This window comes from Budorcas taxicolor, chromosome X, assembly GCF_023091745.1.
Source record: "Budorcas taxicolor isolate Tak-1 chromosome X, Takin1.1, whole genome shotgun sequence".
NCBI lineage: Eukaryota > Metazoa > Chordata > Mammalia > Artiodactyla > Bovidae > Budorcas > Budorcas taxicolor.
Window position 1 is genome coordinate 16,745,006 of NC_068935.1, and position 13,113 is coordinate 16,758,118.

The window sequence follows — 13,113 nt, forward strand, 5'->3', positions numbered from 1 at the left end:
AGATAGTCAAACAATCACTGCAGTCTGATTTTAGAACATTTTCATGAGCCCCCTGAACAAAACCCCACACCTATTAGTTATTACTTAATATTTTTCCCTAAACTTTCAAGCCCTGAAAGTTTAATTAAATGAAACCACTAATTTAATTCTTGGCTCCAAAGATTTGCCTATTTTTGGACCTTTTATATAAATGGAATCATATAATAAATGATATTCTCTGGTTTCTTTTTTATTATAATCTTTTCAAGTTCATCTATGTTGTAGTGTGTATTAGTACTTTGTTCCTTTTTATGGCTGAGTTAATAGTCCTTTGCATGTATATTCCCCATTTTGTGTATTAATTCATCAGTTGACGGACACTTGACTTTTCCCCCATTTTTGGCTATTATGAATAATGCCTTTATGTACAAAATTAAGTCATTGTAAGATTGTCACTGTTTCAGATGACCATGTTTTCTATATTTCACTGATATTTAGGGAGAAAGATGGTATTACTGATAAATTGCTTCTCTTTGCCAGCACATATACTAAAATTGGAATGATACAGAGAAGATTAACATGGCCCCTACACAAGGATATCATGCAAATTCATGAAGTGTTCCATATTTGCCGGGGGCGGGGGTACCTTTCCAGGTGGCACTAGTGGTGAAGAACTTGCTTGCTAATATAGGAGGTGTAAGAGATCCTGGCTTGATCCTCGGGTTGGGAAGATGCCCTTGGCAACCCACTACAGTGTTCATACCTGGAGAATCCCAGGGACAGAGGAGCCTGGCAGGCTACAGTCCATGGGGTCGCAAAGAGTTGGACAGGACTGAAGTGACTTAGCATACATGCAGTAGAGTAGATGAGGGGATCAAATTATATGATTACAAAATATTTTATAAGAATAAAAAAATCATTAGTACTTTACTTTGAAGTGCTTTCTTGCTCTTTACCTCAAAACTTGGCTTGTACATACACTAAAAATTAACTGAAATAAGCAAAGATGGCCCTAGATTTTTTTTTTGCCTAGTAGATTTCAATTTTGAATTTGAAACATCTTTGATTATAGTACATGAGTCTGTAGTTCAGCTAGTTAAAATTGTTCCTAACAGTACTAACAATTTTAATATTGCTTTCCTTTTCCCTGCCACTGCATAGGGACTTCCTGGTGACCGAGGGCCTCCTGGACCCCCAGGGATACGTGGTCCTCCAGTAAGTAACCTAAAATTCTTTAGCATCATTTAATGTAAATTGATAATCTCACATAGTACTGCATGAACCAATGTAAAATTACTTTTGTCTGTATAGGGCCCTCCAGGTGGTGTGAAAGGTGAGAAGGGTGAGCAAGGAGAGCCTGGCAAAAGAGTAAGTGTTATGGCTTCTAATAAACTTTACAAAAATTTTCAAACATGTCTGTGCACGTACTCATGCACTGTGCATGTGCGTAATTTTATTTTTTCCTCTTAAATCCTGCCTTCATTCCCTCAAAATGGCATGAATGACATATTTATTTATGTATTATAACATTAAAGTCTAGAAAGTCTACTGAAGAGAGTCCCAGGCTGGAAGAAAGCTTGTTATATCCTTTAACCTTGCATTTCTAAATAACAAAATTATATTATTATATTTCCTTGAATCCTAAATAGGGTAAACCAGGCAAAGATGGAGAGAATGGCCAACCAGGAATTCCAGTGAGTATTTAAAATCCACCCTCCCCTCCAAATGGCAACATTTGTACATGTTGGTAAAGAAGCAGGATGGCAAAGAGGCTTGGGTTTGAAAATAGTTTAAATGAATAGAAACTATCCTTTCCATCTCTTTTAAATATGAATTTGAAATTTCTCTGTTTTTCAAGATAGATTTTTAAGTCAGATTTATTGAGATATCATTTGTATACAGTAAAATGAACCATTTTGGTGCACAGTTCTGTGTGTTTTGACAAACACATAAGTTGTGTATCAATCTCCATAATAAAAAACAGTTCCATCTCTCTCAAAAGTTCTCTCATGATCTTTCGTAGTTATTCCCTCCCCTCCCCTCACCCAGTGTCCATTGAAACAACTGATCTGTTCTCCATCTCTGTAATGTTGCTTATCCAGAGTGTCATAAAAATGGAGTCACAGCATATACAGCTTTTTGAATCAGAATTCTTTCACATAGTATAACACACTGTATTGTATAGCAGCAGTTCACTCACTTTTAATTGCTGACCAGTATATGACTATATGGAGTACCAAGGTTGATACATTTACTCATTGAAAGGTATTTTGGTTGTTTCTGGTTTTTACCATCATGAATAAACTGCTAAAAACCTTCACATACTCTGTTTTGTGTGAACATAAGTTTTCTTTTTCCAGTTAAAGTTTTGACATATAATTCTAATTACTACCAAAAAAGAGGCAAGTAAAAATATGGAAGTCCAGGAACATTATTTCAGGCAGCCTTAGTATCAGGAGTATCCACCATAGATGTTAAAAGATGTTTTCAAAGACAGATAGAAAATTTGATGAAATTTGGAGACTACTCTGCAGGAAAGGGAGCATTCTTAATAAGACTGGAAGTTGTAAAGTAATATTCAATCAAATCAGATAAATTGATTTCTAAATAATTTTGCTAAACAGGCAGTCCTCAGCTTACAAACTATAGCTTCACCAATGGCTTAAACATATAAAATGGTGAAAGTGAAGTTGCTTAGTCGTGTCCAACTCTTTGCAACCCCATGGACTATACTGTCCATGGAATTCTCTGGGCCAGAATACTGGAGTGGGTAACCTTTCCCTTCTCCAGAGGGGGGGTTCCAATTCAGGACCTCAGTTCCTGTCTTCTTTTGAAACAATGATTTATGCAATCATGATGTTCAACAATTGCCTCTGTTTTTGACAGATATCCCTAGGGAAAAGGCTTTTCTCTCTTTGCACTGGGAGAAGTAAAATTAGGTCAAGTAATGGGATCTTTCTGGGAACCACCAGAAATGACAATTCTATGGGGATGGGGCTTTAAAGAAGCTTCAGCCAGGTTCTTTCCCTTCTGGTTGTTGCTATGCTTTACCTTGATTGTGAGCTGTTGGTTTTCAAGGCTGCTGTGAAACTGAGGAAGGTGATGGAAATAGAGCCACAAACCACTTTGTTCTTACCAAGGTTCAGTCTTTTTTTCCCCAAAAAATACATTTCCTGGATTGCTGCAAACCCTTGCTTAATTTCTAGAGTTCTAAAAAGATTGACCATTTTTGTCAGTGTCCTTGGTGCTTTTATGGAGGAGAGGAATTTTGGAGGTTCTTATTCCACCATTTTTGCTGATGTCACTGTCTTCTGTGTTTTTAAAGGGTTTGCCTGGTGATCCTGGTTACCCTGGTGAACCAGGAAGAGATGGAGAAAAGGTAAGAATTTTAAAATGCCTAGGGAACTGCTTTTATTCTGATTAGCACAATTCTTTTCATCCCAGTTATAAATGAAAAATTTCTAAGTAACTAGCTTTTGTATTCAAACTACACCTTCTTTATCCATCTTTTGATGTTATTCCCTTTTCTCTTATACCAATTCCCTAAATTTTCATTCACTATCCTAAATCACAGTCCATCTGATAGAAACACATGGAGAATTGTTTAACTTTAGCATTTCCATTGTTAAAAGCTGATGCCTTTACTTTGAGCATGTATCGGCAAAACTTTTGTTCTCCAGAAAGAAGATTCAGCACTATTTTAGTGAGGCCCTCATATTAAAAAAGGCTTATAGCTGTGAATTTAGAATGTTGCCACTAAACATTTCCATTCTCTAGGCAATTATTGTCTGGAAGCCTGTGGCTAATTCCTTGTTGTTGTTTTTTGTTATTGTTGTTGTTGGCTGTTGTTTTTTCATTTGGCCATGGAGCCTGACTGAAGTCATTTATTTAGTTCCCTATTTTAAAAGTGACTTTGAAAAAAAAATATATGAAGCCCCAAATTCCCGTATTTATAGCAGATCACAAAACATCCATTTTTCTAATCTCTCTGGTCTTTAATTGCTTTCTATTAAAAGCTTTGTTTTGCAGGGACAGGAACATGTGAGAAACTTGAATGTACCCAGAGGGTACATGTTTTAATGATGATTTTATCTCTAAACTAGATCCAAATTCTAGACTGGCTTAAGAGGCACAGCTAGAATAAAGGAAGATAATAAATACTCAAAGAATAAAATTTTGTTTTTCTAGTTGTATGTGAAGTTATAGGACAGAGTATCTCCTTAAACTAAAAGAAGCTTATAGATAGACAAAAGGTTTCTATGAATAAGTCTAAAATGAGAGTAGAGGTGTGAGAGGTACACCTATTCTCGGGTCTTGGCCAGTGGAGTAACAGTTGAATACTGTGATCTTCACCTGTTGTATCTGCTGGTTAAGGGTAACAGCTTTGTCTGAATTTGTCTTTCAGTAGATTCTAAGAGCAAAGTCACAAACCAATTATGATTTATTAGCTATTCCTGGTGATAGTTAACTCCATCAGCTTTAAAATATCTGTCACTAATGGAAATGACACTAAATTTATGACCCTGACAAGTTTTTTGAAAAAGACATGGCTAAATGTAAGAAAAGGGTAAAGATTTTTAGCTGATTCTAGTAATACCAATTTTTTAATTCAGTGTCTTCTCTATGTTACCACTAGAAATACCTTAGAAGTCTGGTCTATATATAAGGCAAATAAGTTAGTTGATCTGGTCAGCATCATATAGCTTGTAAATCTGACATAACAGCACAGGTTTTCCTAGGCTTAGCTAAGTAGTATTTTATTAACTCATTTTGTATTTCTCTTTGATATTTTTTATTGTGTATTTCTGGGTCTTTATGAAACTTATCAGTTATATTTTTGAGGAAATTGATGGTTTCATGTGATTTTTACTAATCTGTTGTATAATTGTGTTGAACAGGGTCAAAAAGGTGACACTGGCCCACCTGGGCCTCCTGGACTTGTAAGTTTTTTTTCTTTCAGTTTTTATTTATTAAATTTATCAGTGCATTTAAAATTTTGTGTCTTAATTATATACTCCATACCTTTTCCTCATAGAACACAAAATTCCAAGTCTTTATCAACTCCTCCTGTCTTAAAAGTCTTTACATCTAAAACTTCAGTGAGGTTGACCTCGGAGTCTTCGTATTGGTCTGCCTGTGTATTATTTCTCCATAATAAAGCTCCAAAATTATGGTATTAGGTTTTTTTGCATAATGATTGCCAAATCATTTCTTAAGTAACCAGCAGGTGGTGCAAGTGTTGCTTACAAAGGTTCAAAAAATGAAACTGTTGGGGAACTAGGGATTGGTCCTTCCCCCTGCAGGGCTCAGAAGAAAGATGGATTTGGTCTTAATAGCTTTTCTCAATTTGTAATTGTCTGATTCACACCTCTTTCTTCCCGGAGTGTGTGCTTTTAGGGGCTCTTCATAACAAATGCAGGAAACTACTCTATAAAAGAATACTTGAAGGCTTTACAACTTTTCTGTCATATTTGTATTTACCATGAAATTCTAGTCACATATGTTTTCATTCTTATTAAGAATAAAATATCTCTGTTGCAGTTGATATTGGTTTTCCTTTCATTGAAATTTGCTAAGACTCCTGGCTTTAGACTTCACTAAAGTTGCAAAGGGGCAAGTGCCATAAACCCTATATGATAAGACATTTGAATAATGTTTATTTAATTATTTTTGTCCATAGTGAGTCTTAAATATTGATACTTGGTACTTTACCAAATCCAATGATGAGGGTGTATTATATTTAAAGAAGATCTTAAGACAGTTTTTATTTGCTTTCATTTTAAAATCAGAATTTTACTTTTCTAACAAATAATTTTTCTAAAAAATGAGATGATACAATTTTGATGAGCATCAGAAGAAATGGAAATTTTAAGAGTATGTCCTGTTCAATAGCTCACTTCCCCTTTGAACTACTATCCCAATTCTAGGTCCCACAAATGTCCATTTGTCTGAATATTTCTTGTATCCAAAAGAGCCAGGATGAATATTACCAGTAGGTGATAATTTCTATCTCAGACTGATAGTTGCTTAAATCTAAAGCTTACTTTACCTTTATAACTCTATGAAGTTAACCTCTTCATATTAGATTATTTAATATAAAATTCTTTAGGCATGAGGTTCTAAGAAGATAGGGAATTATTAGCTAGTTGATTTTAACTAATAAAGCCCTCCTGGAAGAATGACTTTTCTTTTTCTTTTTAAGAAAAAAATATGAGTTGGCAAAGAGAAAGATTATGGGAAGGCATTATAGATATTTAGAATGGCACATTCAAAGGAAAAAGCAGGAATGTGCAAGATGCATGAAGTGGTTACAATCAGACTTCGCTCTCCTAAAAAGTCATTGCTGGAACTAACAGGACGTGAAACAGACGAGAGAGGTATTGGGAGTGAGAAGTATGTTTAGAGTCAAGGCTATAAAGTGACATACAGTAAGAAGTAATGAACAATTATGAGTGGTCTAACAGGAAACGTAACACAGAAAAATTCCTTTTTGAGGAAGTGTATCCTAGTAGTAGATTTGTATTTAAAGGGAAAATCTCAGAGTTGTTTCTGTTAGTCCAAGTGTGAGGTAAGGATAGAAGCTGTCACAAGAAAGAAGGGGACAAATTGGAGAGACTTTTTAAACAAAGAATTATAAGGCTTAGGTGATTGGAGTGAATTGAATGTGAATGATAAGAGACATCAAACATAATTCTAACTCTGTAAGCCTGGGGCTCAAGTGGATGGTAATATTGATACTGACATTGGACATTTTCTAATCTGTTGAAGCGTGCTGCTCACAATCTGTGTAAGGTGGTCTTGATGATTTTGCATCTGAACACTTTGTGAAAATGATGCATTGTAATCATATGGACCTACCAGGTTATTTTCAGAAAAACAAGTCTCTTCCTCTTTGAATTCCTTTATTTTTTCTTTCATAAAAAAGGTAATACCTAGGCCTGGGACTGGTGTAACTGTAGGAGAAAAAGGAAACATTGGGTTACCTGGCTTGCCTGGAGATAAAGGAGATCGAGGATTTCCTGGGATACAAGGTCCACCAGGCCTTCCTGGACCTCCAGGTAAATGAGACTGTACTATACTTAATACCCTTGTGTTTATAGTATCTTTACTAATCCATGTATACAGTATTATCATACTAGTTCCAGGGTGAGCATGGCACTAGCAGACATCAGTATTTTTTAATTGACAGGAACTCCTCAGCTCTTACTATAACCTTTCCAAGTTCCTAATATATACTTTAAAAAAATCAGAATTACTTGAATAGAGTTGTCTTACAATAAAAAATACCATTTCTATCTTTTGTTATTAATAAATTACACCAAACATTACTGTGACCCAAATATTCATCATTGTACCTTTCATGCTGTTATGGTAGGAAACATTGTACTAATGATGCCTAGTTATGTAAGATTTACTGTATTTTTATGTAGTGAACAGCACTATCCACTTAGAATTCCAGAAACATTTACCTAGAAATCCCCATGGTGATTTTGCTGTGCAGTAAAATCTTGGAGCTCAGTACTAATTTTATATCACTTCCTTATTGCAGATACACAGTACAGTAGAGCACTTCTAATTTGGCTGCTAATTGAGCAGTGCCCTTGTTTAGCATGTTTATTTGGATGTTCTCTGAAATGAGGTGATAGCATACCTCTCATGTAAAATTTGAAAAAAAAACTGGTACAGTATCTGTCACACATAGGTATTTAATAAATTATGGTTACTTTTCCATAAAAAAATATTTGCCTAATGAAATGTTAACATGATGAGATGAGTGATGCTCAGTGTTTCTGCCAAGAAGAAAGAGGAGAAATTGTGGGTCCCATTTTGTCAAAGTATACCCTTTGGATTTCTGTCTTCAAGGTAGTGGACTAAAGACGTAACTGTGTCTGGCAAATTCAGATAAGGAATTCTCCAGGGATATAGCAAAAAATTTAAAGTGTTAGATAGTATGAAATAAAATGTAAGACACACAAAGGATAAACCTAGATGTCCCAAAATCCAACATGAAGGAGTTGAAAAAGAGAATAGGACAAGAAGCAATATTTGAAAAATTAATGGTTAAAACTTCTAGCTATTTAAAAAAGGCATATTTCCCTGTAAAAAGGCTTATGAATTACAAAACAAAAGTAATAATAATAATACAAAATTAATACAGAATATATACCTAAACACATTGTAAGGACATTTTAGAATTTAAGGATAAAAAGAAGTTCTTAAAAACTGTCTGAGACCCAAAGCAGATCACTTGCAAAGCAGTGAGAGTCAGATGAAGATAATGGGGCAAATTTTCAAAGTAATAAGGAAAAATAACTATGAATTTGAGATCCTATATTACATCAAACTGTCATCCTAAGGTGAAGATGAGGACCTCCAGATCTCTGAAATAGTTACTGGAGCTTTTACTCCAAGAAGAAGGAAATGAATTCAGGATGAAGTTGGGAGTAGGGGTGGGTAACATAGAAGAAAGAATGGTTAAGAAAGATATTAATAAAGTATTTTAAGTATAAATAAGTATTGATCATAAAAAATAACAAATATTTTAACTAACAATATGGAAGTATAATTGTAGATACTACTAACATAGAATGTAAAGGTACAGAGAGAATGGGGAAGTGAATTTTATGGTTTATTGTCTTGTTAGAGGGAGAGAATATAAATACTATTAATTATATAAGGTTTTCCAAAAATACAGATTTTAGTCCCTAGGTTAAACATTTTAATAGTAACCACTAGAAAAGAATTAAAATAATATATATTACTTACTTGTTGAAGAAAGATGACCAAAATCTTGACCTTTGTAATATAAGTTAAGTTTGGGACAAAACAGACACAGATAAACCTGAATAAATAGAAAAACATAAACTGACAAGAAGAAGTTAAAAACAAATCAGTAACTTGAGTAAATATGAAAGGACTTAACACTGATTAATAAACAAAAGCTAAAATAAAATTGGAATAAAATCTAAATGCTGTGCACGGTAGACATATCTAAAGTAAAATAATGTAGAAAATATGAAAATTAAGCAATGAGAAAATGTTAAGCAAATGCTACCAAAAAAAAGCTGGTTTAGCAATTCTAATATAGTATGAAATAGAATTAAATGCAAAAATGCATTATAAACAGATATATCATATGGATAAATAGACAAATTATACCACAAATGATATAAAAGTCATGAAACTTACTCATCTAAAATTATAGCTTTGAATATGTAAAGTGAAAACTGATAAACTACAAGGGATAAATTGGAAATTCCCCAGTATATCAAGGAAGTGAAATATAAATATGGATATAAATGATTTGAGTAACCCAAGCTGTAGTTTTGAGAGAGAGAGAAAAATTTTGTGCAGCAGAGAATGTACATTCATTTCAAACACACATGAAGTATTTGTGGTGTGTAGCTTTGAAATTGTGTAGTCAAGAAATTGACTCTACTAGACCAGAAAAAATCTTTTAAAAGTGTATGCAGGATACTGTACATAGAAAACCCTAAAGATATTATCAGAAAATTGCTAGAGCTAATCAGTGAATTTAGCAAAGTTGCAGAATACAAAATCAATACACAGAAATCACTTGCATTTCTATATAATAACAATGAAAAATCAGAAAGAGCAATTAAGGAATCAATCCCATTCACCATTGCAACGAAAAGAATTAAATATCTAGGAATAAACTTACTTAAGGAGACGGAAGAACTGTACACAGAAAATTATAAGACACTAATGAAAGAAATCAAAGGTGACATAAACAGATGGAGGGATATTCCAAGTTCCTGGGTAGGAAGAATCAATATTGTGAAAATGACTACAGTACCAAATGCAATCCCTATCAAATTACCAGTGGCATTTTTCACAGAACTAGAACAAAAACTTTCACAATTCATATGGAAACACAAAAGACCCCAAATAGCCAAAGCAATCTTGAGAAAGAAGAATGGAGCTAGAGGAATCAAGCTTCCTGACTTCAGGTTATATTTTTAGATGAGTAAGTTTCATGACTTTTATATCATTGTGATATAATTTGTCTATTTATCCATATGAAATACCTGTTGGTAATGAATTTTTGCATTTAATTCTATTTCATACTGTATTAGAATTGCTAAACCAGCTTTCTTTTTGGTAGCATTTCCTCCCCTGGAGGAGGAACCCACTCCAGTATTCTTGCCTGGAGAATCCCACAGACATAGGAGCCTGGTGGGCTACAGTCCATGGGGTCACAAAGAGTCGGACACGACTAAAGCAACTTAGCACACAACATAGCCTGCACACAAAGCTACAGTCATCAAGACAGTATGGTAGTGGCACAAAAACAGAAATATAGACCAATGGAACAAGATAGAAAGCCCAGAAATAAACCCATGCACCTGTGGGTACCTTATTTTTGACAAAGGAAGCAAGAATATACAATGGGGCAAAGACAGCTTCTTCAATAAATGGTGCTGGGAAAAGTGGAAAGCTACATGTAAAAGAATGAAATTAGAACACTTCCTAATACAATACATAAAGTTAAACTCAACATGGATTAAACACATAAATGTAAGACCAGAAACTATAAAACTCTTAGAGGAAAACATAGGCAGAACACTTGATGACATAAAGCAAGATCCTCTATGACCCACCTCTTAGAGTAATGGAAATAAAAACAAAAGTAAACAAGTGGGACCTGATTACACTTAAAAGCTTTTGCACAGCAAAGGAAACTATAAGCAAGGTGAAAAGAAAACCCTCAGAATGGGAGAAAATAATAGCAAATGAAACAAATGACAAAGGATTCATTTCCAAAATATATAAGCAGCTCATGCAACTCAATACCAGAAAAAGAAACAACCCAATCTAAAAGTGGGGAAAAGACCTAAACAGACATTTCTCCAAAGATGACATACAGATGGCTAACAAACACATGAAAAGATGCTCAACATCGCTCATTATTAGAGAAATGCAAATCAAAACCACAATGAGATATAACCTCACACTGGTCAGAATGACCCTCATCAAAAAGTCTACAAACAATAAATGCTGGAGAGGGTGTGCAGAAAAGGGAACCCTCTTGCACTGTTGGTGGGAATGTAAATTGATACAGCCACTATGGAAGACAGTATGGAGACTCCTTAAAAAACTAGGAATAAAACCACCATATGACCCAGCAATTCCACTCCTGGGCATATATCCTGAGGAAACCCAAATTGAAAGAGACACACGTATCCCCTTGCTCATTGCAGCACTATTTACAGTAGCTAGAACATGGAAGCTTCCCTGGCGGCTCAGAGGTTAAAGCATCTGCCTGTAATGTGGGAGACCTGGGTTCAATCCCTGGGTCAGGAAGATCCCCTGGGGAAGGAAGTGGCAACCCACTCCACTATTCTTGCCTGGAGAATCCCATGGATGGAGCCTGGTGGGCTACAGTCCATGGGGTCGCAAAGTGTTGGACACGACTGAGAACATGACTTTCAGAACATGGAAGCAACCTAGATGTTCATCGACAGGTGAATGGATAAAGAAGTTGTGGTACATATACACAATGGAATATTACTCAGCCATAAAAAGGAACCCATTTGAGTCAGTTCTAATGAGATGGATGAACCTAGAACCTATTATACAGAGTGAAATGAGTCAGAAAGAGAAAGATGAATACCATATTCTAACACACATATATGGAATCTAGAAAAATGGTACTGAAGAATTTATTTACAGGGCAGCAATGGAGAAACAGACATAGAGAATAGACTTATGGACATGGGGAGAGGGGAGGAGAGGGTGAGATGTATGGAAAGAGTAACATGGAAACTTAGGTTACTATATGTAAAATAGATTGCCAACGGGAACTTGCTGTATGGCTCAGGAAACTCAAACAGGGGCTCTGAATCAACCTAGAGGGGTGGGATGGGGAGGGAGATGGGAGGGAGTTTCAAGAGGGAGGGGATATATGTATACCTATGGCTGATTCATGTTGAGGTTTGACAGAAAACAGCAAAATTCTGTAAAGCAATTATCCTTCAATAAAAAATAAATTAAAAATATATATGTATGCAGGCCATACTCTGTGACCACAGTAAAATGAAGTTAGAAATTAACAACAAAAACCACCAAATATTTTTATATTAAAGTACACATTTGTAAATAGCTCTATAGGTAAAGAAGATAAACAGAAATGGAGATGCCGCTGCTGCTGCTAAGTCACTTCAGTCGTGTCTGACTCTGTGCAACCCCATAGACGGCAGCCCACCAGGCTCCCCCGTCCCTGAGATTCTCCAGGCAAGAACACTGGAGTGGGTTGCCATTTCCTCTCCAATGCATGAAAGTGAAAAGTGAAAGTGAAGTCGCTCAGTTGTGTCCGACTCTTAGCGACCGCATGGGCTGCAGCCTACCAGGCTCCTCCGTTCATGGGATTTTCCAGGCAAGAGTACTGGAGTAGGGTGCCATTGCCTTCTCCGGAAATGGAGGTGATGAACTACTAAATGCTAAACAATTTCATATCAAAATTCATTAAATATAGCCCAAAGTCTTACACTTAATTGATCACAAAATTAGAGATGGCTTCCTGGTGGCTCAGAAGGTAAAGCGTTTGCCTGCAATGTGGGAGACCTGGGTTCGATCCCTGGGTCGGGAAGATCCCCTGGAGAAGGAAATGGCAACCCACTCCAGTATTCTTGCCTGGAGAATCCCATGGACGAAGGAGCCTGGAGGGCTACAGTCCACGGGGTCGCAAAGAGTTGGACACGACTGAGCGGCTTCACTTTTACTTTCTAAACTTAAATGAGCTAAGTTGTAAAAATAGTAAGAAATAAAACAAGCACAGGCTATTTGAAGCAACATGGATGGACCTAGATATTGTCATACTAAGTGAAGTCAGAGAAAGATATCATGTGATACTGCTTATATGTGGAATCTAAAAAAAAAAAAAAAAGTACAAATGAACTTATCTACAAAACAGAAATAGAAGTACAGATGTAGAAAGCAAACTCATGGATATGGGGGGGCAGGATTGGAAGATTGGGATTGATATATGCACACTGCTATGTATGGACAGAGGAGCCTGGCAGGCTACAGTCCATGGCATCTCAAAGAGTTGGTCACAACTGAGAGATGTGGCGCATGCATGCATGCACACACACATATAAAAATAGATAACTA

The 13,113-nt window shown here is 35.7% G+C and overlaps 1 protein-coding gene and 1 non-coding gene across 2 annotated transcripts in view; both read left to right on the forward strand.

Annotated features, from left to right (window-relative positions):
• The window catches only part of COL4A5 (collagen type IV alpha 5 chain), a 247,659-nt gene that overhangs the window by 149,876 nt on the left and 84,670 nt on the right, over nt 1–13,113 (forward strand). Inside the window, exons 14-19 of the mRNA XM_052662831.1 lie at nt 1,141–1,194; nt 1,291–1,347; nt 1,629–1,673; nt 3,305–3,358; nt 4,878–4,919; nt 6,905–7,037. Coding sequence (XP_052518791.1) covers nt 1,141–1,194; nt 1,291–1,347; nt 1,629–1,673; nt 3,305–3,358; nt 4,878–4,919; nt 6,905–7,037 — 385 coding nt within the window. The remainder of the gene's footprint in view (nt 1–1,140; nt 1,195–1,290; nt 1,348–1,628; nt 1,674–3,304; nt 3,359–4,877; nt 4,920–6,904; nt 7,038–13,113) is intronic.
• LOC128070727 (U6 spliceosomal RNA) lies at nt 503–610 on the forward strand. Its single transcript, XR_008201697.1, has one exon. It is a non-coding gene; the product is annotated as a U6 spliceosomal RNA (small nuclear RNA).